The sequence below is a fragment of the Dunckerocampus dactyliophorus genome, chromosome 12, assembly GCF_027744805.1.
Source record: "Dunckerocampus dactyliophorus isolate RoL2022-P2 chromosome 12, RoL_Ddac_1.1, whole genome shotgun sequence".
Lineage (NCBI taxonomy): Eukaryota > Metazoa > Chordata > Actinopteri > Syngnathiformes > Syngnathidae > Dunckerocampus > Dunckerocampus dactyliophorus.
Window position 1 is genome coordinate 28,835,260 of NC_072830.1, and position 27,198 is coordinate 28,862,457.

At 43.9% G+C, this 27,198-nt stretch overlaps 1 protein-coding gene across 2 annotated transcripts in view; it reads left to right on the forward strand.

Annotated features, from left to right (window-relative positions):
* Positions 1 to 682: 682 nt before the first annotated feature.
* The window catches only part of LOC129191564 (calsyntenin-2-like), a 218,305-nt gene continuing 191,789 nt past the window's right edge, over positions 683 to 27,198 (forward strand). The window contains exon 1 of one of the 2 annotated variants that reach the window (XM_054795023.1): positions 683 to 1,073. In XM_054795023.1, coding sequence (XP_054650998.1) covers positions 1,010 to 1,073 — 64 coding nt within the window. In that variant the 5' untranslated portion in view covers positions 683 to 1,009. The remainder of the gene's footprint in view (positions 1,074 to 27,198) is intronic. The other variant, XM_054795022.1, reaches the window with a different exon arrangement.

The following is a 27,198-nucleotide window of genomic DNA, read 5'->3' on the forward strand; positions in this document are numbered from 1 at the left end:
CTATCAGTGCCACCTACTGGCAGTCAAATAACATATCACAGTTATTGCAACACAAAATCAGTGAAGGTTATTATTGTGTTATTGTGGTGGAAACATGGCGTCAAAATCACCACTTCATTTCATCGCTATTTCATAGTTGTTTTCATTTTGTTATTGTTTTCTTCAAACTTTTTTGGTGTCATGTGCACTTTAATGGAAGCAGTTAAGCTAATTATGTGACACCGTGTACAAAGAAAGTATTGTAATTTGTCATGGCTTAATATCATATGGAAAATACACATTAAATTTAGTAAATGCCCAGCATTTGTCATGTGTTTCATTGGGAGAAAAATGCCACACGCACACACAAAAAAAGTCAACTTGGTATCGGTATAAAAAAATGCCAACAATGAATCAGTATCATATCGAAACAAAAATGATGTGCTACTTTATCGGCCATCAGTGTCTTCCTGTGAGAATGTGCAGGTAGGTAACAATAACTAAGCATTATACTTTGTTAAAGGCCAACTTTTTAACGAATACATCTCCTGTATTGGCTTCCATTACATTGGCACGATGGTGAGGGGAGTGAATGAGTGAGTATTTTCCCGCTGTGGATACCACCTCAGCATGACAGGTTGCAGAGGGAGAGAGGAGGATCGATGGGAGGAGGAGGGAGGGATTTGCAAAATATCTCTCTTCCCTGTGACGTCGGTGGGTCCAGTCCCGGGCTACACTGCCTGCCTCTGGTCCCGTCTCGAGCAGAAACCACTCCACTCCACAGTGCATCGCGGCTCCCTTGAACGCACCACGCTGCCGGTCTTTTTCGAACATTCAACCAACGACGTGTCCCCCACAACTCCAAGAGAGTGGGGAGCAAAAGAAAAAAGCGATAGTACAGGAAGAAGAGGAAGAAGAAGAAGAAGAAGAAGAAGAAGGAGAAGAAGAAGAAGGATAAGAAGAAGAACGAGGAGAGAAAGAGATCAAATAAAGAGCAAAGAAGAAGAGGAGCGAGGTCTCCACCGAGAAGATGCTGACTGCAGCCGGAGTGTTGGCTGTGGTCGCTTTGGGTCTGAGCGCGGCTCACTCCAAAGGTAGGAAATACTCACTGATCGTTTGTGAAGGGCAGCTTTTACTGACTGTGCGGTGTGAATGCAGCGATGTGCTTCTGATGATGCAGATAAATGATGCACTCTGGTCTCTACTGCTCCTCCCGTGGCTCTCCCACATGTACTTCGGTAGTTTCTTGATCAAATAAAATAAAAATAGGTGCATGTGTATGAGCTGGTGAGAATCAATAGAAAACCTGCACACATTCTACCTCGGCAGCGCGGATTTAATTCACCGTGTCAGTGTTTATACTTGGAATGATAGTTTCCAGGTGGTGTACACCCGCACTGCATCATGCTGTGAGTGTTACCAAAATATTAGAAACACCTCATACAATGCAGATCGGCATTGCAAACTAAGATATTGTTAAAGTAATAACAGCCTGAGCATCAAACGCACACCTTTTCATCCATTTCGTGTATCACATCGGATTGTATTGTGCAGGTGTAACCAGTGAAGTGTCTGGTGACTGGACATGGACCTTTATAGTACGTAAGCGGACTCCTTTTATTTTATAGCAGCATAGCAGAAGTGAGCTCATCATGTCTTTATGATAGCTCATTTCCCTGACTGATCTCGTGCACGGTTGTACTGTTCGTGTCGGATGGCATTTATGTGTCGCATCCACCTTTACAGCGACGGAACATCACCCATATGTGTTATCCTAACGGGGCTTTTGGGACACTTAAGAAGGTTTGAAGACCCATTCGGGGTCAGGATGAAATATGAAGTTGTCACATCATTTTAGGTATTATTCAAAGTGAAGGAGGAAGGAAAGTTGAATTGATTTGTTTGGTGATAATTTATGGATATTGTGGGTTTTGTACTTGAAATGCCCATGGGTGATTCAAGTGCAAAACATCCATGTTGCCACAAAAACAGGAAGACAAATTGTGTTTACATTTGTGGTCTGAAAACCCCTTTAGAGCCACAGTGATAATTCAGCTACCATCGTTTTTAAAAATGATATACAGAGTGCTTGCTTTCATGAAGTCACGGCATGTATTCTAGAAATGTAACAGGCAAAGTAAGCATCAACGCAGTCGTTAAATATATAGCTGCCATTAGCCCATTAGAATGTAATCCCCAAAAGCACACATGTGATAATGACACTCAGATGTCATAAATATGTGCCATACTGTTGGCGGTCTCGCTTCATTGCTGAGCTAATTTTAGATCTACCAGTGTCCCCGATGCAGCATGTCTGCTCAATTCTCTCATGAGCTTGGCATTGTGCCGTGGGTAAATGTGGCAACAGGTTCTTGCTAATCAACTCCCTGCAGACCGAGCCTGGCTCCTGCACAGGAAAAAACAACAAAAAAAATAGAAATAAGGTGACACCTGTCAGTTTGGCCTGGCTGTAGCGGGAGCGTGTAAAGATGGCATCCTTGGTGCCCTGTGACTCAGGAAAGAGCCTCCCTGCTGATGCTTGGCTGGCTGCAGTTGCGTTAGAATGGAAACATATGGAAAGTTCCCTTCTGCAGGCCTCGACCTGGCTGACAGTTCAAGGGTTCGCCTCATATGTGCGTAGAATAATGTGGTTATGTTCCGATGATGTTTGTATTGTATTGTACGTATGATGGGGAAATACTGGTGAGCATTATTTCAGTGTGTTTCCAGTTTAGATGGAAAAGAAATCACTTTGAGACAAAGATAATAACTAGAGATATAGAAATATATACTGTAGAGCCAGGTCACAACACAAGTCATTTAAGGATACCTTTCATCTCGACAGGTCAGTACCTTCTTCTTTTTATTACACAAATGAAATATCCTCATTTACACAACAGCAGTGTAGTTCTGTTTCTACATGGTCGCGCCTTTACCAAACTAAAACTAACCGTTGCACTTTTACTTTGTTGATTTGCCAGAGACAGGCGAATGGGCGATAAAAGAGCTTGTTTTTATATACTTAATACACTAATTCCTCATTTATCGTTTATCGCTTTCAGAATCGACTGCAATCAGTGGATTTCCTCAAAGTAGGATGCATTCTTTATAAATGGAATATTTCCATAGGTGGAGCATAGAAAACCTGTTTACTACCCTCTAAAGACGGATTTGATCATTATTGGAGCCCTCTAGACATGAAATAACACCCCTATAGTCACCTTTACGCTTGTATTACCCCATACAGCAGACATAACAATATAGACGCACACAGTAGCATCCTTCCTTTTGATGCTTGAAAATGCTTAATTTATGTCAAAAATACATAAAATGTGCTTAATTATCCATATTGTTTGACTACTAATAGGTCGTATTCAACCACGAAACAGCAAGATTTATTAAGTAATACATTATTGATAGAATGAAGCTGCAAAATTGGACTTTTTGATTGCGTGTTTATACTTTCCTGCACGTAACAATGGGAACTCACTAATCACTCTCAGTTATTTACATTCTGATTTGGATCAAGGAGTCAGACGAGAGGCGCCGTTGAGTATGGCTTTTTGTGAGAGTCGGCTCTCTGGCTCGCCTCCCAAAAGAGTGTCTTAATTTCACGTCATTTGTAGCTTCATATTTTATCCCGACTCACAACTACGGTTGGTTTGCATGTTGATAAGCTCTTTTCCATTCAGTGTTTTCATGAGCTGTTTAGAATTGCCACATTTTGTGCATTAGTTTTGTTACAACAGCGTCCTTATATTTCATATTTGAATCGAACTTTTAATTGCAGGAAAACAAGTGAACAACACACGGCAAACAAACCCACACTAGTAATACCGTTGCCAAAGTCAGTACAGTCGTCCCTCGCCACATTTATCAAGGTTTTTCAAAACCATATTAATAAACATATTGTTTTGTGGTTGAATCACCCTATTAGTAGACAAGAGATTCAAGAGATTCAAGAGATTCAAGAGAGTTTTATTGTCATGTGCATGGTAAAACAGCAGTTATACCATGCAATGAAAATCTTATTCTGTTCATTCTCCCAAGAAAAGAAAGAAAAACACAAGAAAGAATAAGAACATAAGAAACATAAACACATATACATAAATACCAAGAAATTAAGCAACAACAACAGAAGAGACATTAATACAAGTAAATAATACAAATAAATAAATAAATAAATAAAGTGCTATGAGTGTGTGTTGCGTGTGGCGTGTCTGAGTGTTTCATTGAGAAGCCTGATGGCCTGTGGGTAAAAGCTGTTTGCCAGCCTTGTGGTCCTGGACTTCAAACTCCTGTAGCGTCTGCCTGACGGTAGGAGTGTGAATAATGAGTGTTGTGGATGTGTGCTGTCCTTGATGAGGTTGTGTGTTCTGCGTAGGACTCTAGATTTATAAATGTCTTGCAGTGAGGGGAGGGCTGCCCCAACAATGTTCTGTGAGGTCTTGATCACCCGCTGGAGTGCCTTCCTATCACGTGTTGTACAGTTACCGTACCAAACAGTGATGGAGGCGGTAAGGACACTTTCGATGGTGCATCTGTAGAAGCAACTCAGGATTGTGGTGGACATGCCAAATTTCCTCAGTCTTCTCAGGAAGTACAGTCTCCTTTGGGACTTCTTCAGAATTTGTTGGGTGTTGTGAGACCAGGTGAGGTCCTCGCTGATGTGTGTGCCAAGGAACTTGAAGGTTTTCACCCTCTCCACCTCAGTCTCATCAATAAACAGGGGTCTATGCGGCTCCTTTTCCCTTGTTCTTGGGTCGATGATCATCTCTTTAGTCTTATCTGTATTGAGAAGGAGATTGTTAGCACGACACCAAGCTATGAGGTCCGCCACCTCTCTTCTGTATGATGTTTCAACACCACCAGTGATCAGGCCGATGACTGTAGTGTCATCCGCAAATTTAATGATGCTGGTGTTGTTCTGGGAGGCCACGCAATCGTAGGTGAAGAGCGTGTAGAGGAGTGGACTCAGCACACACCCCTGTGGGGTCCCAGTGCTCACAATTCTTGAGCTGGATGTGCGATTGTGGACTCTGACTGACTGGGGTCTGCCTGTGAGAAAGTTAAACACCCAGTTACAGAGGGAGGGAGACAGGCCAAGTGTGAGGAGCTTGTCTATAAATAGCATTCTGACATATGTGTCCTGGCCCTGTAGGTGAGAAAGGGCTGTGTGGATGGCAGTGTTGACTGCATCATCCGTGGACCGGTTCTGGCGATATGCAAACTGTAGAGGGTCCACAGTTGCCGCCGGGATGCTCTTTTTGATGTGGGTCATGACTAATCTTTCAAAGCACTTCATAACAATAGGAGTGAGTGCTATAGGGCGATAGTCATTCAAGCAGGTCACGTTGCTCTTCTTGGGTACGGGCACTATGGTGGTGGACTTAAAGCATGTCGGTACAGATGCTTGTGCAAGCGACAGGTTAAATATGTCAGCAAGCACATCAGCTAGCTCTGATGAGCAAACCCGAAGTGCACGTCCTGAGATGTTGTCTGGGCCTGCTGCTTTTCGTGGGTTTGTTTTGTTTAGAACCCTGCGCACATCAGCTGATGTCACCATGAGAGGTGCGTCCTGTGTGCTCCCACCCTTTCAGCCACCCTCTCTGCTCATCAGAAGTTTGGGTGTCAAAGCGGGCATAGAACTCGTTCAGCTCATCTGGAAGTGTGGTTTGGCTGGACGTGGCTACGCTACTCTGCTGTCGATAGTCTGTGATGTGCTGGAGCCCCGCCCACATGCGCCGAGGGTCTGAGGTGGAATAGTAGCCCTCCAGCTTCTGTCTGTACTGTCTTTTGGCCTCTCGTATGGACCTCCTCAGGTCATATCTGGCCTTTTTGTAGTCATCAGCGGTGCCCATGACAAATGCAGTCGAACGAGCACGTAGCTTAGCCCTTACATCACAGTTCATCCACTGTTTTTGGTTAGGGTATTTTCTGTAATACTTGGTGGTGGTAACAGTCTCTATGCATGTGCTAATGTAGCCAGTAACAGCAGAAGCATATTCATCCAAATCAACAGTACAATCTTCCCTCCCCGCTGCAGTTTTAAACACATCCCAGTTTGTGCAGCCAAAGCAGTCCTGAAGTACTTGATCAGTTTCTTCATTCCATACTTTAACTGCTGTACTTACAGGGGGAGCTTTTTTGAGAAGTTGTCTGTACGTTGGATAAAGGAATATAGAGATGTGGTCAGCCTTTCCAAAGTGGGGTCTTGGAACAGCCTTCAAAGCACCTTTCATGTTGCTGTAGACTTGGTCCAGGATGTTATTTTCCCTTGTGGGAAAGCTCACATGCTGGTAATATTTGGGGAGGACAGTCCTGAGGTTACAGTGGTTGAAATCGCCAGATATAATGAATACAGCGTCTGGGTGTTTGGTCTCGTGTTTATCAATGATGTCATGCAGGAGGCCTAGTGCATTAGCAGTGTTAGCTCGTGGTGGGATGTAAACAGCAGTTAAATACACAGCGCTAAACTCACGAGGTAAATAAAAAGGTCTGCATTTCACCATCAGCAGCTCAATGTCCTGCGAGCAGTGCTTTTCCATCGTCTGTACGTCTGTGCACCACCGTTTGTTTACGTAAACACAGACGCCGCCACCTCTGTGTTTACCAGACGCTAAAGTCCGATCTCCCCGGTAAGCAGCAAATGATTCCAACTGGATCGCCGAGTCCGGTATATCGTCCGTCAGCCAGGTTTCTGTGAAGGTGAGGACACAGCATTCCCTGATCTCACGTTGAGCTGTAATCCTTGCTCGTAGTTCGTCCATCTTGTTTTCAAGAGAGCGGACGTTGGCTAGCAGCAAGCTTGGTAGCGGTGGCCTAGTCGCTCTAGCTTTTAGCCTAGCATGCAGGCCGGCTCGCTTGCCTCGTTTACGCCTCGGATGCTTTGCTCGCCGGGTATTCAGCTCACCGGGGCCGCAGGCTGCTGCGTTCTCCCGGCGCAGAAGAAAGGCAAAGTCTGAGAGGCTAAATGAAAGTTCATGGTGAACCCTGCCGATGTTCAAAAGTGTCTCCCTGTTGTAATGTACTGCGTGAGTGTGTTGAATGTCCAAAATGAACAATAAAATAGCAAAAAATAGAAAAACACGGGAGAGTGTCACAGAGACGTCTGCCACGGAGGGCGCCATCTTTGTTGAATGCAAGACATTTATACATCTAGAGTCCTACGCAGAACACACAACCTCATCAAGGACAGCACACAAATGCATATTTAAGCAAATGTTATGTAGTTTTTGACTAAATGAATCACTTTTAAGTATAAAAATGGCTAAATTAACTAAAGTACACATGTAAGGCATTGGAAAGACACAAAGATGTTGATGAAATGCAGTATTCTACACTGGTCACTAGGTGGCGGTAGTGTTACTGTAATGCGCGGTGACGGGCACAAGGACCAGACTTGATCGCCGGAACAACAGGCTTTTATTTTTTGAGCGTTTCAAAGGCAACGATATTGGCGGGAGCTACAGACCAAAGTCTTATTCATCGTGTGTGTGAATTTCTGACATGTAGGCAATGTATTTCTGTCCCAGTAGGGGGCAACAGTTCTCTTTTCCTCCAAGCGGCAGTGACAGATTGTCTATGAAAAAGACGGATTGTGGGCTGAGAGAGGAAAATGGCGAAACACAATCAGAAATCAAGCGGAGACAAAAAAAATCCAGGCAGCTAACGCTGTCACAGAGCTTGTCTGGCGGTGGATCTGCCTTCAGTAGCGACGCGATCGTGAAAGATAGAGGTGACGTGGGTGATGTAGGCGACGTAGATACAAATGCAGTTGACAACGGCAGCCGAAGCAGCAAGCCAGTGGTTAGCGTTGCTGAGCCATGTGGCGCAACACCGCAGCCTGACACCGGAAGCAGTTCAGAGTCGGGTGACTCGGAACCCGACCCTGATTCTTCTGATGAGTGGCTGCCGTCTGGAGTGACGCTGAGACTAGCGGCTAGCGAGGCATCGTGTTACTCTTCCAGATAAATATAGTTTTTCGTGTTAGCTGCTATAAAACAATATCGCTGTAGCTTGGTTAATATACTGGTCGGTTACAAGGTTGCCACTTTTTGAGGGTTTTTTGTTAGGGCGGTGACTACCAGGCTCAACGTACAGCACAGTTGACGCTAAGCATTGTAAGTACTCGGCACTGTAAGATGGCCCTTGTTGCTTTCTCTAGTGAAGAGTGGCAAGAAACAGGCTGCATTAAGCCACAGACTCGAATCCCTTGGGGCGCTCGGAATACTTCCCTCTATTTCTGAAATTACAACCAAAAAAGTGTTTTTAATGCCAAATACGATGACTGATGCGCCTCTGCAGCACAGGCCTGCAAGGCTGTTTTCCAGTTAACCCTTGAAGGGCCGCTAGTCCCTGTCATTTTCTGTTTAGCCACCGTTTCGTTCCAGGGAAGTGCGGATGCGCAACCTCTTTTAATCGCCGTCACCCTCCAGTCATCCTTTTAAAGTGGTTGTGTACGTCTAAATCTGTGTGCATCCACTTAGTAGTGTCTGCTTCAGAGTTGTCAGCAATTAGGGCTTAAACTGCTAACGTCCCTCGCTGTACATGGAAGTGTGTGTAGGTGTGTGTTTGGCCCGGCACATGCGGGAGACCGGCACACTGCAGCCAACATGTTGACAGCCACCGTGTATGCAAACGAAGAATGTGAAGTTGGAATCTACTTAATATCGCCCTGCAGACACGTTCAGCGGCTCAATCTTTCTCACCAGGAGTGACCGTGTCGTCGTTCGACAGGGAGAATCATCAGGCAGCCAAGTAGAAAGCTCTGTAGACTTTGTGCCTGGAGAAACGCTTTTGTTGAATTCCAAGCGATATAAACTCTGAATTTAGATATCTCATTATCAACACGGTGTATTTTCATTCAGCTTCTCACTGGTTTTCTTTGGTTTTGCTGCTTCATTATGTCTGCATAAACATACCAGGCATTTCCCCTGTCAGTTTTTAACAAGCTTTAGACTGTGACTGGAGCGAGCAGTCTAGTAAATAGCAGGATTAATGAACATGTATCTCATAGTCTCATTTGAAATACATGACGTCTGCAGTGCATGTGTGTATAATATGTGTTAAAGCATATTTATGGGGTATATGAAAAAGAGGGTGGCGAAAAGGAACATTCATCTTTCCTCACTGGAAAGTGTACTGTGGGGGTGCACTATAAATCCTCCAACAAGGCAGTGACACAAGATGTGGGCCAAATCCTCGCTGGGCCATCGCAGGCAGGCAGACCAGGCTTAGCGATATGGAGGAACATCACAGATATTTAATAATTCTGCTTTGTCCTACGCTTTCTAAGCTCCACTCATCAGGCTGCAGCCGTATGCCATTTGAGTAGCTGAAGGGCTTGATGGTTGCTGTGATGGAAGAAGGCCAAGCCACTGATCCCGGGCCAGTTTCACAGTTGTCCTCGACAAACAGAGGAGGAAAAAAGTGAGCTGTGAAGATGATACACTGCTTCAGTAATAAGCGTCAGTGTGTAATTGTTTTTAATGGAGTCTTGAAGCAAATGAAGCTAAATGGAGTGCACCACTTGGCTGCAGCCAGCAGGGGCACTGTTCATATCACATGCCACCCATGGGATGTGGAGCTAAATCCACAAACGTTCACTGACAATAGTGACATAAGTAATGGCGGTAATACCCCGAAAGGAAAACCACTTCATGATCGTGTTCAGGATCACCAGCCTCGGGGGGGGGGGGGACATCCTAAAGTGGTTGGCAGTCAATCACAGGGCATATACCGCATAGACAAACATTCACGCCTTAGGACATATTAGAGTCTCCAATTAGCCTAACATTACGGTGGCAGACAAAACGCTCTAAGCACAGAATTGACCCAAAAGCAAAGAAACACCAAAAAACACATGTAACGGGAAAATCTGCAAATTAAAAAGGCTGGAATCACATAAATGCTGCAGAATTATAAAAAAAAGCAAAATGCTGGAAGTTCATGCATGGGACAAATAGCCAGGCTAGTAGGGGCGCCAAACCTGGGGCTTAGGCATGCGCACGTGTCCCAGACGGCCGTGAGTGAACGCCACTCAATTTTAACACAACTTTTAAAAAAGATTTTTCCTTTCAATCTGTTCTTTTAAACCACAAGTGGTAACATATGCTAACCGCTGGTGTTTGTCTTATATTTTTTGGTTGTGGTCTTGAGCCAGTCCCTTTAACATTGGCATCGGAAGAGCATTTTGGATGTAATTTAATAATATGGTCACAGTCAGAGTTGGTATGGTAGTTCCTGTAGTTTACTTGCTGGACGTGGTTGGTAGTTTTTTCATGCAAAAATACCACAAGGCGTTTTCTTCTTTGTCATTTTAAATGTCACAGAAGGGTGCTAAGAATAGTGTAACTGTGTGCAACCACATTGTTCAATAGCTGAAGTGAAACGGGCGCACTGCAGAGTACGAGACTCCTCGTTATTTTCCTTTTGTCTTGCTGACTATTCTTGGCAGACGATATTCAGACAGCCAAGGTCAGTTGATTCGGCTTACAAACCCAAAAAGGGTATTTGTCTGAAAGACCAGACACTCGTAGCGATGTGCGGGTCGATACTGAAATATCGATACTTCAGATACCAGCTGTTTATGATCTAAAATCCAGTCCCAAATGAAAATATTGATCATTTGGATACTTGTCATGTGAGGTCATGTTTGTCTGTTGAAACAATGACTGATGTAAACGGAGCCATGTCGGAATTGTGAATCAAGTTTTCCTTCTTCTTGTAGTTCTTAAATCATCATTTATTTTAATGGTTGTATTATTTGACTTATTTTCTGTTTTTATTGTTTTAAAATACCATTTTCACATATTTTACACCCATCATCAGGGTGTAAAATAAACAAATGCACAAAGAAATAAATAAATACTTAAATTATTTATTGAACCATTCATTTGTTTCAATTAATAATGTATTTAATCAATGAATTAACTAAATGTCTTGTATTCTTTATGCTTTGATATGAAATACAGAGTTCCCTCGCCACGTCACGCTTCATCTTTCGAAATTTTTTTTTGCGCCTTTTTTTTTTTTTACAGCATATGAACGTGTATTGTGTTCTGCGTCCTGATTGGCAACGGGAGGTGTTGTGTTCTGCGTCCTGATTAGCTAAGGTACTGTAGACCATTGTCAGTCAACCTTCTCCGTGTCTTCCTGTGCGGTGCAGAATGCGTTCGACTTGCCAAATTTGCATTAATGTTCGGTCACTAGCAGTGTGACCTTTAAGTGCTGTATGTTTGCAACTTTAACAACAACAACAGCCACAATTCTGCCGAAACGTTCTGCACCGTCAAAGGCACCTGCGGTCACACCCGTAAGCCAGAGGAGGAAGAATACGTTGCGGCTGTAGGGCGCCATTTCAGAACGAGGAAGGAAGAGGAAAATACGACAACAGGAGCAATATGTTTTAACAAGGATACAAAAACACTACAGTGTGATGCAACGGAACGGCGCCAGCATGACGAAGCAGCACGGTCAGAGGAGTAAAATACACGTGAGTCGCTTAATCATTTCTTGTGTCCAACCTCGTAGGTTAATCATTAAAATTCAAACGAAGGTTTGAACTTTTTGAGTGTTTAAATGAAAGAGAAGTGTGAGAGTGCCTGTCTGAGAAAAGTGAGGGGTTTTACCGCTTTGAAACATATATAATAAATATATAATAATTGTAAAAAAAATTAAGTTGGCTACTTTGCGGATTTCACTTATTGCGGGCTATTTTGGGAACCTATCCCCCGCGATAAACGAGGGAACTCTGTACACAACTTTTAAAAAAATTTACCAGACACATTAGGCAAATTTGCACAGTATCGGTATCAGATCGGTATCGCCGATACCAGCCTGAATTTTACTCAGTAACAGATCGGAGACTAAATCAGCGTACTGCACATTACTATACACTAGGATGGAGTAGCTTTTGCAAACTCAACTAATTTACGATTTGAGACCTTCAGTAAGAAACGGAACTTGTCTTTTTCTTCCTGAGAGGTTGCTTGTTAAAGGGGAAGAAAAGAGAGGGACCATTATGATATGTGCTGTAGGTTTCTGCAGCAGTTACAGTCTGGGATCATCAAGATTTTAAAACCAGGTTGAAGGGATCTGCCATAAGCTGCTAATGTTGAGCGTTATGTCTCAGCACATTCATGGTTTTGCAGTTTATCTAAAAGCTGTTTGAGATAGATGAGAGAAGAAGCTGTTTGGGGTGGGTTGGGGGGTCTTTGAAGAACACCACACACACAAACACGCGCATGCATGCACGGGTGCAACGTAGCCGACTGTAAGGCGATCACTTCTTGTCAGTTACATTTGTTATACCGGCACTTTTCATAATGCAGAGTTATAGAAAGACTCTAAAATAATCCACAAAGTCACAGCACGATCGCTCGCTCAAGAGTACATTCGCATATGCAATAAAGACGTGTCAAGGAGTACTCGCACCAGGCCAATCGTATCGCGCTTGGGCCCATTTCACACCTAAAGGCCGGCAAGTTCGGCTCGTGTGATTGCTTTAATCCGTGCTCGCCTTTGGCACGCGTCCTCTCCTTTGGCATACACACAACTAATCATCGTTCTTCATGATATCGACACATTTCTTAATAGGAATTAAATACAAAGTCACCTGTGACTAGACGTGTGCATAACAAAGACAATCTCTGCTCTCGCAGGTGATTAATGGCGGCTGCCAGCTTACACAAAAGAAATATACAAAATAAATATCCATCCATCCATTTTCTATGTCGCTTATCCTCATTAGGGTTGCGGGGGTACGCTGGAGCCTATCCCACCTGACTTTGGGTGAGAGGCAGAGCACACCCTGGACTGGTGGTCAGCCAATGGCAGGGCACATATAGACAAGCATTCACACTCACATTCATACTTAAGGACAATTTAGAGTCACCAATGAAGCTAACATGCATTCTTTTGAATGTGCACCCACGCACGCACGAGGAGAACATGCAAACTTCACACAGAGACGCCCAAGCGGAGATTCGAACCTTCCCGAAAACCTGACTGTGTGGCCAACATGCTAACCACTCGGCCACCATAAATATATAAAATAGATTATATCGACTGGAAATAAGACAGGAAATAATCCACCAAATCAGGGTAATTGCAATGGAGTACAGCAGTACAGACATGATAACACAAGCAAACAGGCCAAAGCACGAATGCTCAGCCTGAGAGGGAGGGGGGATCGCATCAAAGCCCAGCACGGTACTTACAGTATGGCCGAGTGTGAGTACTTCCTCATTTCACATTATGTAGAAACAGAAGAAGAAACCTTCTATCCTCCACTCTTCTCATCTCTTTGCCTTGTCTTTCTCCCATCTTACCTGCACTCATTTCCTCCTGCAGAAACATTTCCTATTTTACAGTGCAGATTGTTGACACTTACTTTGGATGAGCAAAGCAAAGAGGTGTGTGACAAAGAGGCAGACAGTTCCCAACCTGCCCTCTCACCAGCTGGGTCCAGGTGACCCAAGTGGAACGGATCACTTTCAGCTGAGAACTGAGTCAGAGGCAAACTTGCAGATCGTTAGTAGATAGTCTGTCATTTCCAAACCTCACGCTTTTAAGATAAAGCTTTAGACCCTTTTTATTGCTGGATATACACGACTGCGAAATGTGACTTCTCCGCTGAACGTGTTAGAACAATCAACACGCGCAGCGTTTTCAGTCACACAAAGGCTGCACTTTTATACGCTTGCTATTAATGAATGAGTAATGCTGGTACTGCAGCTTGCCTTTTTAAGGCTCTGTGAAAATTGATTACACAACAGATGAATGAATGTTTGGTGTTTGTTGTTTAGTTTAGCCTTTTTTATGGGTTTTTTTTAGCACAGACACGTGGGCCGTTTCCTCCCTCTATGTCAGCCAGGTCATACAGTAACTGCAAACATGTACATTAAATTACACCGTTTTTAAGTATGGAGTAGTTTTACTTTAGTAGTTTTACTTTTCATTTTTCCATAATGTATGTCATCTACTGAACCCCTAAGGCAATCTGTGTGCCCCGTGGGGTACCCGTACCCCACTTTGAGAACCTAGGCCTTACAGGATATTCTGTCAACTAAGTATAACGAGATTTGGTGTTGGGTGAGTGATTCAAGTTGGCTGAATAAACGCAGCAATTCTGTGAGTCGTCAATCCTGATGGCTTCCAACATTACTGGAGTGACAAGGAGATCCCACCTGAGATGTTTTCCACATGGCACAGTGGAGGGGGCACCATGATCTGGGGTGCTTTGACCTTGGAGCTCCAGGTTATGCAGGGGCGTCAAACAGCAGCTGGCTATGTGGAGGTGTTGCAGGGGGGCATCCCTCATGACTGAAGGCCCTCATCCATGTGGTAATGACTGAGTTTTTCAACAGGACAACGCTGCAGTTCACAATGCCTGCCTGACATTTCTTCTTTTTGCATTTTGAATCTCTACTTAGAACCTTGAAAAACAAATCATATGAAAACGTTGGCGTTCGCAAACTGAGCTAGTAACTGTAATTGCAATTGAGAATAGGGTTTGAATACTCTGGAGTGCACATGCATATGTGAAGCCAGTTTTAACATGAGCCCTTCACAAGTATTAGATGCCCATTTCCTTGCCATAAGCACTTGCTCTGGATTTAAAGTCAACACACGGATTGCAAAAAACCCATTATCGCTGCGTATTTGTTAACATTTTGCAAACTTGATGATAATCCACGGGTACCGGCAGCTTGCACAAACATATTAATCAACTGTTCATTGTTGCTTCTTTGTGTACAATCTTACATGACTCTAGCTTGAATCACAAGTGTGCACACACACACACACACACACACATACTGTAAGTGACTTGATTATTCATACGTACAAGTTGTGTATATGCTTCCTTTTACGTGCTTACTTTCAACTAATCCATCAAATTTTCAATGACAGTAACAGTAACAGCTTCCCATATGTTAGCCGGTGACAAGCTGAAGAGGGCTTGGCAGAGCTTATCTCCTTGCACAGTACATCACACGCATTTCTGCAGTGACACATGCTCATACACATATTTTACATAAGCCATCAAAAAGCTAAAAAAAACCTTAGAATTTGGAATGTTTCCATCCCTTTGGATAGTTGCTACTTTTGATGTTAGCTGTCAGATTTGAGTGGTGAAAGGCAGGGTAAGTATACACGGTTTCCCCTAGGATTTTTTGAGGCTGTGGTGGTGGGCTGCCTGTGAGGGCGGGCTGCTGCCTCTGTGTCGTGCCGCTGCTGCATCAGCAAATTTAGTTTTTTATTACGGCAAATAACCACTTTTATGGCTTATTTATTTATGTATTAACTGAGAATGAACCCAGAACAGTGCGAAACTGTTCATTTCATGGCAAAGTTGCTGAGAGCAACACTGAGAGTCTAAAATGTCGAGCCTCCTGACCTATTTTGTCAAACAGTACTATGTGACCATTAGTACAAAAGTACAACATTTTGTACTATTTGACACAAACGTCTGTCTCCAGAGGGCTTAATGATGTACCCTGCATCCCAGGTACATTTCCCTCCATGCGATACCCTCATTGGACTTTGCATGGCAGGGGCATCCTTCTCCCTGAGCCGCTGTTTGCCTGGCTGCATATCATCTATCTCAGTTTCTTTGAGCAGGCGGTACTCTGCCTCATCCGGAGCCAGTTACTGCTTTTTTGGCAACACGTGATATGGCTTTGATGGCCTGTTGGAACGAGAGACCCCTCACTCCGATTTTCCTGATAGACTGGTGGTGGACACAACAACAAACCCCCTGCACCCTACCTCTACTGGGAAGATAATGGTCTTCCAGTCGTTCTAGTGTGCTTCTGCTGCTAGGTCCAAATATTAGTTTTCTTCTTCTTGAAAGGTTCTTCAACCCCATTTTCCCTTGGCACTGTCAATTCCACGACACAAGCCAGCTTTGCTTCACTATTTCCGGGGCAAACGCTACCTTTTTTTTCCAGGGCTACTCTCAGTCGCCAATCTCAAGCAGGCTGCAGACTGCTTCCTTCCTGCATCCTTTGGTGTTATTTGGGGCTCTTCAGGATGAGCGACTGGTATAAACTGTGTGAAGTGGACCTTGTCTGGTGATGTTTGTGGGAGAGCATTTATGGTCGTTTGTATTTAGTTATGCCACCAAGTGTAGCAACCCTTGGGTGAGGCTGGCCGTGCACCCTGATGGAATATGCCTTAGGGATGTTGGTGTTTGACCAGGTGAGAATTTCTCCATACCACGGTTTCAGATTTGGGGTTAAGGTAGCGGGTTGATGATAACATTTTGCTGTGCTCCCTCCATCTGCCAGATGTCATGTCATCTAAGCTTTTTCAGGCTCTTCCAGTTGGTTCATCTTCCCTGCCTGGGCATTGAGACAGCTTTGGCTTGTCTCTCTGCTTCCTCTTGTCTCCAAATTTCCTCTACTACCAGCAATTTCTTTTGCACAGATGTTGATTTATGGCACAGAGGAGCTTTTGGGAGAAGCCGGAGGCCTGCTGTCTTGTGTTGGACTTCACCAACCACGTCCCTGAAGTGAAGAGCAAGCTTTGCACTCTGAACAGGTTCCCGTTGCCACCAGGCGGCTGCTGGAAGGATTCACAACAGTTGAAATGGTTAGAAGTTAGAAATCCAACTTGAGTTCAGTAATACCTTAAAAGATTTGTTATTTAGTCATGATATTTATCGGTGTCAGTATTCCGCGGATGCTTCAGAATGTGTCATCCTTCTGCAGTCACTCTGATGGGTAATGATCGCAGATTTAACAATTTATTTCTGTACATCTACTGTATGTTTGTAGTGTATGGAACTGTATGCAACAAGTTCCCCGGCTTCCCAGAGGGTGATTGCATTGGAACTTTCTGCAAGCATTATAGTCGCCCTCTTCCTGCTTTGAGTACGTAAGCTACGACTGATGTTCCATGTGCACTAGTTGTGTTTGTTCTCAGGTAATGATAGTGATTTGGCTAAGTTTAGCTACTAACATGAGCTGTCATTGTTGAGGCTGCTTTATTTTGGCAGAATGTCATTTTATGCTGATTTTTATGCTGATTTTTATCTGTTTTTTTTAATCTGTTTTTTCTTCTAAACCACTTCTGGTAACATATGCTAGCCGGTGGTGGTGTTCTTATTTTTTTGGCTGCAGCAGCATACGGTTCCTTTAATGAAACAGATCTACATTCATGATTTGTTGACTGTAGTGCAGTATGTATATATTATAGTCATGCTCTAGAGCAGGGGTCACCAACACAGTGCCAGCGGGCACCAGGTAGCCCCCCACGACCACATGAGGTGCCCGCAGGCCTGCTTTCCATTCAGGTTTTCAATTAATAATGTGAGAACACTAGAAAGAAATGCTTTCTGAAACATAAAATGTGAGTTGTGGATACCAGCATTTTGTGAATGTTTTAATAAAACAAGCATATTTGATTTCTGCGGGTTGAAAAAAGGTATGAAAATAATTTCTACAAAAATGAGTAGCTCATGGCCATTTTCATTTTGTAAAAGTAGCTCTCACAAGAAAAAAAGTTGGTGACCCCTGGTCTAGAGGGATAGTATCTGCGTGAAAAATTGCAAAACAACAGATGACTTGTCCATTGTCAGATGTGGAGCACTGTCCTTGGTCCTGAAATGAGCCAGTGCCACTATGAAAGAAAAAACAGCAATGGAGCGATTCATTGTTCAGACATAAGATGAATTGGAAGCCTTTGTCCTTCTATTAGCTTTTCCCTGGCTGAGAGCGAGCATGTACATATAGCAGTGTGCAAGATGATTGGAGGGGTGGAGATGAGTGAGAGAACACTGGGGACCTGACAGGCTGTCACAGATATGATCAGCTTGAGCAGTGATTGATGAGTGACAGATGGATGGGCATAAATGGTTGGGGAATGCGCCGCATGTCAATGATGAAGTGCATTTATCTTCTACGAAGGGAAACATGATGGTAATTTGTCGAGATGATAGGGTGTTTTCAGTAAATTAAATTTCAAAAACCCGTTGTTACAATAAAACGTGCTGTGGAAGTTGTTGAGAAAAATGCTCTTGAGTTCACTTGTTCACCGTTATGACTTGATGATATCAGAGCTTAAATTGCCAATTCTCAGTGTTCTTTTTGGCTATTTACAAATGTTTGTTTTGTGCTCATGACTCTCATATAGAGGCAAAAAATAACAATTACCCCTCAAATGTTGCTTGTTTTCTATGTATGTGTGGTGCAGTGTGCGTAGTTCTGCGCAGATAACTATCGCATATAATGTCATGCAAAATCATCTGTCAATTAGCAATAAACTACTGTAGGTGTAACTAGCCATTCACAGGCGCACACACTGGGCATTCAGTTCAATCTACAGTATGTAACAGCTACAGAGATTGTGCATATTCATACAAAGAGAAGGTGAACTCATACAAAGAGAAGATGTGCGTGTGTGTGCGCGTGCTTCCTGGGGGATATGAGCTCTAGCTAAGGTCTTTCGTCGTTTCCGTTTTAACAGGATGCTCGGGGCCTCATTTGTCCCTGTGTGTTTTAGGAGAGAAAGAAAGTATTTTCAGCGATTTGTCTGACTTATTTACAGGCTGAAATGTGTGTTGTGTTTCTGTTCTTTATCCTGTGGCGTGTCTCTCTTCTTCGTCCCGTGTTGTGGGCTCTGCCGCATGCTGCCATCGCATCTCCCACCGTGTTAATGTAGAGGAGGATCTGGGTCACTGCGTGCCTGCTCCTCCCACCACTTTGCATCCCTTCACTACCCTTGTTCACCGTTTGTTCTATCTCACCCTCATCTATTTATTTTCCTTGTCTGCCTTTATCTAATCCTGAAGCCAATGATATCACCAACCTCATCTCCCATGTCATCTTTAGTGATCATCCTCTTCCACGCTCCCACTTGGCGAAGCATTGGCAAGGAGGCAATTACAGAAGGGAAGACTTAGCCAGGTCTTATCACACCATTCCCCGCTTCCCTTAGGTTGGGTCTCTCGTCGTCTTTCAGCCTCACTTTCAGTCCTTCTCTGAGAATCCATCTAAACTGAGAGTACTTAAGAAATACATTTTTAATATGACTTCTGCCTTTATCCTCCCCTAGGATTACATTGTTTTACTTTGTTTCTCCTAGGGCTGCACCGTATAACCGTATAACATAACTCATTTATTTCATTATTATTACTCTAACATTTTTTAACGCATGAACGATGGCAAGCCACACCTTTCTGCTTTGACGGCAGACGGAAGAATAGTGTAGCGTCTCCACAGACTCACACAGAGTCTGATGCTAGTCCGTCCCTCCTCAGAATAACACTTCCTCATTCTGGAGGTGCATTCATGGACACTCCAAACTCCGAACATCACAACAACATCTTTATTTTGCGTGTATGTGTGGTCTAAATAAGCAGAAAGACAAAGAAGAACAATAAGTGGATATTCTTATCAGCATTTAAGTGTGTTCGGAAATGCCACCCTAAACATGTGAGCTCAGTTTAAATTACGTGGTGTCCTTGAACGTAACCCCTCATTGCTCATAATAACGTAGTTAAAGTGTGATTCAAATGTTCCGCTATTATACCGGCAAACTGATTTTCCGACACGTGTGGTGTCTTTCAGCTTGATTTAAATCTTCAGCTCGTTTGAAGCTGTTAAAGCCAATGAATATACTGTAGTATATAATCCTGCCCTGTCATCTTTCTGGTCATGAAATACAGTAAAAATGGGCACATTTCAGACATACTTGCAAAAGGTGATTAATGGTGATTATTTCATTTGAAAACTGTAATTAATCTGAGTAAAATTTGTAACCATTTGAGAGCCCTACAAAAAATTGAAAAAAAAAACAAACGGCGATCTCGCTTCACATGGACGCTCGGACTACGGTATATTTCCAAACGATGCCAATTTATTTTAAACTGAATTTAACGAGCTGCATCACAAACAAACACTTTCATTTTACTCAAGGACTCACACAACACTGCTGGCATGCAGGCCGACACCTCCTCATCGCTCTCTCCATCCCACAGCAAGCCTTGCTGGCTCGGGCGAGTTGGCTTTACTACCCTGGTTGTCCACGCTGATGGTCACCGCCAGTGGAAAAGTTTGCCGCCTATCATGCCTTAGTTTTCTCGCATTAAAGAAAGTACTTTGACTTGTCATTAACAATTTGAAAAAAAAATAATCATAAAAGGATTTCTTGGAAACGACCCTGAACGTGGTTGCAAAAAAAAAAAAAAAAAAAAAAAAGAAAATTGCAGAATGATGCAGCCCCAGTCTGGAGGTGTTTAAATTAAAGCCAAATAAATGGTCAGACAAATGCTTAACACAACCTCTCTGTTCATATTATTTATAAAAAAACATGGAAATGGATATTTTGTTCTTCAATTCAAGAATGATTTCATGCTCATCTCAAACATGCTTATTCTATAGTAGCAGGACGCCAGGATGCTGACGCCAAGCAATGTATGGAATAATTAAGGTGGCATGCAAACGCTCATAAATGACTGGTATAAAACACAAACACACACTAACTGTACCCCCACCCCACTTGGACCCTGTAGTTTAACATATGGACACGTGTGTGTATGTGTGAAGGTCACTGTTTTTTTCAACACTTTTATTTTTGAGTCATGCGTCCTCACTAGACACACATGCCCCTTGCTCTTCGACTCAATGATGGGTTGGGTTGATACATGTTTACCTTCAACATGCATATTTCTAATACAGTTGTATGTTTTAGGTAGGCTATACCCATGCTTATGTATGAGCATGTGGACCAGCACCCCCCCCTCGAGTTCTCATTATGGGGAGAGTGGATGGACGAGCCTCGCTCTAACATCTGTCTCGCATAGTGTCGGGTCCCCACACCAAGCGCCAAGCCAGAGAACGCCCTGAGAGGAGAAACTACTGCTTTGTGCTGCAAAATGAGTCATGTTGCTGCAGCACAAAAAGGACAAAGAGGTCACATTTATGCTCTAAATTAAATTGAAGAACTGCTGCTATCAACCATGTTTATTTCAGATCATGCAAAGTGTGGAGTGAAGCGTGGTTGTTTTCATGTGGAGTTACCTATTTCTATCTATGTTTTCAAGGGAAGACCCCCCCAGCAATATTTCATTTCATCTCCCATAGTTCAATGTACAACATTGTAATTGTTGTGGGTAGGGATGCTCCGATAGATCGGCTATCGGTTAGTATCGTGTACTTTTTACGAGCCGTTCTTAACTCCGGGTGTGCACAAAATACAATTAAATATAAATGTAAAAAAATAATGGATATTAAAAGTTATCAGTATCGGTCTTGAGAAGCAGGGAGTTGTTGGTATCGGCTTGAAAAAATAAATGTGCATCCCTAATACATTTACAAAAATATGTGTCGATAGCACTAGCGGAATCCTGCAGGAAATGAAGGCACCTGGGGATATTCTGATTCAATAACATAAAAGGCTTCCGTTTTTTTACTTCCTGTGTTGTGTTTTTTGACTTCAGTTTAGATGGAGCAGTGGAGCGCACCAGCTAGTACTTTGTAGTGCCTCTGAGCAGACAAGCGGCAGCATGTGGTCGCTGGTTCATTAGTTAGCTTTCTATGCACTCCGTTGCATCTCCATTTGCTGTTTCTCGTGGCCAGGCTTTGTCCTCTTCTTTTTTGTTAGCTTTAGGTTTGCCTCCATTGTTATTTTGTACTTTTGTGTGGTTTTGACGTGTAGTTTAGCTCAGTGTGAGCTCAGTTAAAGACTCTTTTCCCCACACGAGGCCTCGGTCTCTGCATCTTGGGGCCCAGCCAATAACTGATCAGGACAGGAACTGTCAAAGCATACAAAAGGATCTTTTAAGTCGTTTTATTTTGTGATTGTAGTAATCTGCCCAGTTACACCAACTGTAAATGTTTTTGGAAAAGGGATATTTTTTAAATATTAGTCATACAATAAGTCTAAGAGCTGCACATAGCAGTAGTCATTTGTTGAAGTGCTGTTGCTGTATGACTTTCCCTGCAGGGCAGGTAGACTTGCCTGCAGCAGATCAGGTTGGCACGCTCGTGTTCATCTGTGTGTTGTTATTCGGCCAACGCTCTGTTAAAAACATAATAAAAGCACTATTGGCGGATACTCTCCAGCCATCCTGCCTTGTGGTGTCATTCTTCTTTACACTGACAACTTATGTCAGTAATTGATAAACACATTTTCTGCTATCAGCACTTATACAGGTTCTCATCTAAATTTGCCTTTGTGTTACCTTTACAATGTTTTGTAAATACATACTTTTTTTTTTTTTTAATGTAGCCCTGCTAACTCTTTTAATAAGCCAAATAACCGCAAGCATTTTCTGGTGGCACTACTTTCGAAACTTTGCATGCTTTTAGCAATCGCACAACCAATTTTTTTATTTTCAAACACCCTTTGTTCCGGTTTTGGTTGAGCGGACGCTGGTGCGACTTGCTGCCGCTGTTCACTGGAAACTTTTATGTGTTTATTGTTTTTATGGTACTTTTGTTCTGTCTGACTGACCTCCAGTGAGAGTTAATCTCCTGACCTCTTTAGTTTAGTAGCGTCTGCTGTCACTCCTGTGCTTGTGTGGGCAATCATCAGCCTACCTGTCACACCACTCGCCGTACGCCCCCGCTCTCTCTGCAGTTGCTCCTCATGTGGACAAGCCCGATCTTCATCTGGTCTGCACTAGCCTGGCTTGTCCTGCTACTGGCTCACCAGCCGGTGTCTGGTTTACTTCATGACTCCTCTGCTGTGCTCCTTTGGCTCCGCCATCTGCTACCTGTGCCTCCACCGGCAACGCTGCGCCTTCACCCCAACATTGCTCTCCCGCCTCGCCGGAGATATATCCACCGTGGGTCTCGCAGGAATTTCCTTCACGACAACTCCAAAGCAATCCAATAATTTTGGTCCACCTCTCGTCGTCCCGCCAGAAATACAGCCCGGGCTGTTGACCACAGTGCGCTAGCCCGCCCAGCCCGGCCGGCTAAAGCTAGCCTCCACCTGTCAACTTCGGTCTGCTTAACATTTGCTCTCTCACGAGTAAAGGGCAACTCATCCAGGACCTCCTTACTGACCGCAAGTTTGACTTTTTTTGTCTGACTGAAACGTGGCAACTTCCTAATGACTACTCACAACTCAGTGACTCCAGTCCTCCCGGGTCTGTTTGCATCTGTCAATCGCGGAGGAGGTCGCGGAGGAGGTCTTGCGATAATTCACTGCGAGAAGTTCAAAGTTCAGCCCATTTCTGCCCCAGACTTTAGTTCATTTGATTACATAGCATGTAAGCTCTCTGGTCCTACTCCCTCCATCTTTGCCACAGTCTACCGCCCTCCTAAGCAACACAATCATTTCAAAAATGACCTTACAGTTTTACCCATCTATCCACTCTCTCGCCCAATGTATTATTACTGGGTGGCGTCAACATACACACGGACAACAAGAGATTTTTCATCATGCCTTGACAGTTTTGGTTTTCTTCAATTCTCAAACTTTACTACTGACATTAAAGGCCATGCACACGCTGGACCTCATTTGCTGCTCCGGTCTCTCCCCTTCTAACTGCACAGCTGTTGATATCCACATATTGACCATTTTTTGCTTTCTTTTAATGTCTCCCTCCACCTGTCTATAACCAAAACTCCACGTCTCATTTCATTTCGGAACATCAAAGACATCAACTTGGATTCTCTCACCTCCTGTATCGATAACATTTCAATCCCGGATTGCCCGCCTACTCCTAATGAACTGCTGAACTGCTCGACCGCTATAACAATCATCTTAACGACATCTTTAATCACCTTGCTCCAGCTAAAACTCGCCTTGTTTTCTTCTCCCAATCTTCCCCCGGGTTTACTCCTGAACTCCGGACTCTAAAAGCCAAAGGGTGACAACCAGAGCACCTCTGCAGGAAAACCGGTCTAAGTATCCACAAACAACTATACAAAACCCACATCTCACTGTCCAAGGACTCCATTGTACAAGCCAAATCTACTTATTTTTCTGGACTCATCTCTTCCAACGCAGGACACTCCATTCAAAACTGCAGCTGTCACCCCGTTACTCAGAAAAACGGTTTTAGACCCCAACGTCTAAAATAACCTTTCAAACCTCCCATTCATCTGCAAAATATTGGAAAAAAACGTCGCCTCCCAGCTCCATTCTCATCTAATGCCCTCTATGAACAGTTCCAGTCTGGCTTCCGCGCCCAACACAGTACTGGAACTGCACTCCTCAAGATCACCAACGACCTCCTCATGGCAGCAGATTCCGGCCTACTTACCATCCTCATCCTCCTCGATCTGAGTGCAGCCTTTGACACGATCTCTCACTTCAATCCTCCTCATCTATCGGCATCAGTCACACCCCCCTCAGCTGGTTTCATTCTTATCTCTCAGGCCGCACTCAGTTCATCCAGCTCAAGTCCCACAGCTCCTCGTCCTCCCCTGTTACTACAGGCGTGCCTTAAGGCTCTGTCCTAGGACCCCTCCTTTTTATCATCTACCTTCTCCCTCTTGGCAGTATCTTCCGTAAATACAACATCCATTTCCATTGCTTTGCGGATGACACCTCGCTCTATCTCTGTGGCCAAATTCCACTGTCCCACCCTCCTCCCTCACCACCTGCTTAACTGAAATCAAATCTTAAACTCAACTGTGAAAAAACAGAAGTCCTTCCGGTTGGCTCTAAATCTGCACAATCCAGAGTTGACAGTTTCTACCTCAGCATCGACAACACCATGGTCTCCCCCTCCCCTCAGGTTAAGAGTCTGGGTGTCATCCTCGATAGCGTGCTGCCATTGGCCGGTCTGCATACTTCGCTTACACCCCTCCCTCAGCCAACATACTACCTTTATTCTTGTTCCCAGCCTGGAACCTCCCGTATGGATTACTGCAACTCTCTCCTTGTCGGCCTCCCTCACAAATCCCTCCATAAGCTTCAAATGGTCCAGAATTCGGCCGCCCGCATCATCACCAAAACCCCTTTTTTTCATCACATCACCCCCATCCTGTAGCATCTCCATTGTCTCCCCGTCACATCTAGAATTGATTTCAAAATCTGGCTGTATACACTCAAGGCCATCCACAAGCTCGCCCCACCCCCTCGTTGCCACCTCCTCTCGCTCCCTCGTTCCCTCAGATCCTCCTCCTCCGTCCACCTCATCGTCCCACCTGCTCGCCTCAGCACCATGGGTTGCAGAGCTTTCAGACGCTCTGCTACCAAACTCTTTGGAACTCTCTTCTACCGGACATCTGCAACATAGTCTCTCTTCCTCTATTCAAACCCAAACTCAAAACCCACTTATTCGGGACATCTTATTCTCTATAATTTTATATTGTTTTTTTGTGTGTTGCTTTTAACTGGGTCTGTGTACAGCGTCCTTGGGTTCCTTGAAAGGCGCTTGCAAATAAAATGCATTATTATGATTCTTATATTATTTGTGGACCCTGTCTTCCAGCCGCTACTCATCTCTGACGTGTTAAACGTGTCCTTATTTTCCATCATTTAGGGTCGTGTCTTGAATACTTAAACTAGTTTATCTCAATTTAAAAACATCAACCATCAAATCCTTTACTACTCTGGATATCACACAGATTGCTGGAGGACTCTTGGCGGCCACCCCATCAACCTTTGACGACATGCAAATGTATTCTATTCAAATATCAATGACCTCTCCTTTTTTATATCATCCTGTGGCACACAAACACTTACATTGTGTCTCACTGTTATTTGGCATATTCCTGCTGGGATTTGGAAGCATTCAGGCATCCAAACAACATATGAAATGGCTATTGAATTTTTTTATGTTTTATTTATGGGTGTGTGTTATTGTGGTAGCTACCCCAAGATCTCCGTGACACAATCATCATTACACTGCACAAGAAAAAGGGGAAAAGGGAGATTGTTCCAACTATAAGGCGACGGCTCGCCTCCTCGTTGCGAGCAAAACACTTGGAAGAATTCTGTTGAACAGGTTGATATCATACTTCCAGAAGTCAGCGTGACGTCAGATCCAACAGAGGTACCATTGATATGGTATTTGTCCACAGACAACTTCAAGAAAAATGTTGCAAACAGAAGAAAGGACCTTAATGGAATGTTAAAGTCACCTTTTTTGACTGGACAGGGCATTTGACTCCGTCAAATGGACTTTTTCAGCATGATGAACTAGCAAGTCACAAAAAACCTTGAGGATGAAGGTGGCATCTACATACACAACTGTACAGATGGCACCAAGACCAAGCTACACAGAGAGCCATCTTGCTTTGCAGAGGCTGCCCAGCTCATTGTACTTGAAGTGAAGTATACTGAGGTCAGCCAAGCAGTTTACTCATCTCGGGTGCCCCACCTCCACCGAATAAAAATTGACAACCAACTGGCCAAGGCATACAGTGCTTTCGGCAGACCCTACCATCATGTCTGGGAAAAACAACCCCCTGAAGAAGGCACCAGGTTCAGCATAAACAGGGCCATCATTTTTGCCCACTCTCCTGTATGATTCTTGGGTCACTTATAGACACCACGTCAAACTCCTGGAACGCTTCCATCAGCGCTACCTCCACACCACCTTCAAGATCAATTGAAGCGACTCTATCAGCAACACTGAAGTGCTTGAACCTGTGGAGGTTACCAGCATGAGAGACCACGCTGCTGAAGACTCAGCTACCTCACCTCCAGGATGGAGGATGATCGCCTGGCCAAGGTAGCCCTTTATTCTGAATTCTCCATTGTTCATTGTTTAACAGAGGGGCACCCAAGAAGCGATTTAAGGGCTCCCTGAAGAAATATTTGACTGCTTGACACATTGAATATCATCATGGTCAAGCTTTGAGACGACTCGCAGAGCTGCCCTTGAGGACAAGCATATGAAGAGAAAAAAACACAACACTAACCCCAAAATTGACATTCCTCTACAGCCATTGCAGCCGAATTTGCCTCCCCAAAATTGGCCTCAGCAGTCATCAGCGAGCCTGTATCAGACACATCTTTGTTGGAGAAGCCAAGCCAGTAGTAGAGCTGATGAATATTCTCATTCATCCAGGTCAATGTATTCTCAGGTCATTGAATCGATCGCAAGACAACCTGGAAGACAACCTGAACAGTCCAGTTGCAATCGATTCAATGTCCCGAGAATGCAGTCGTCGATGTAGGATTGTGTGTGGATAGGATCTTGAGCGGTAGTGTGTTTCTGTCTATTCCAATAGTCAAGTTCTTCCCTGCTGCCCAAAAGTAAGATGCTTTGTAAGATGCGTCATTCACACACACACACACACA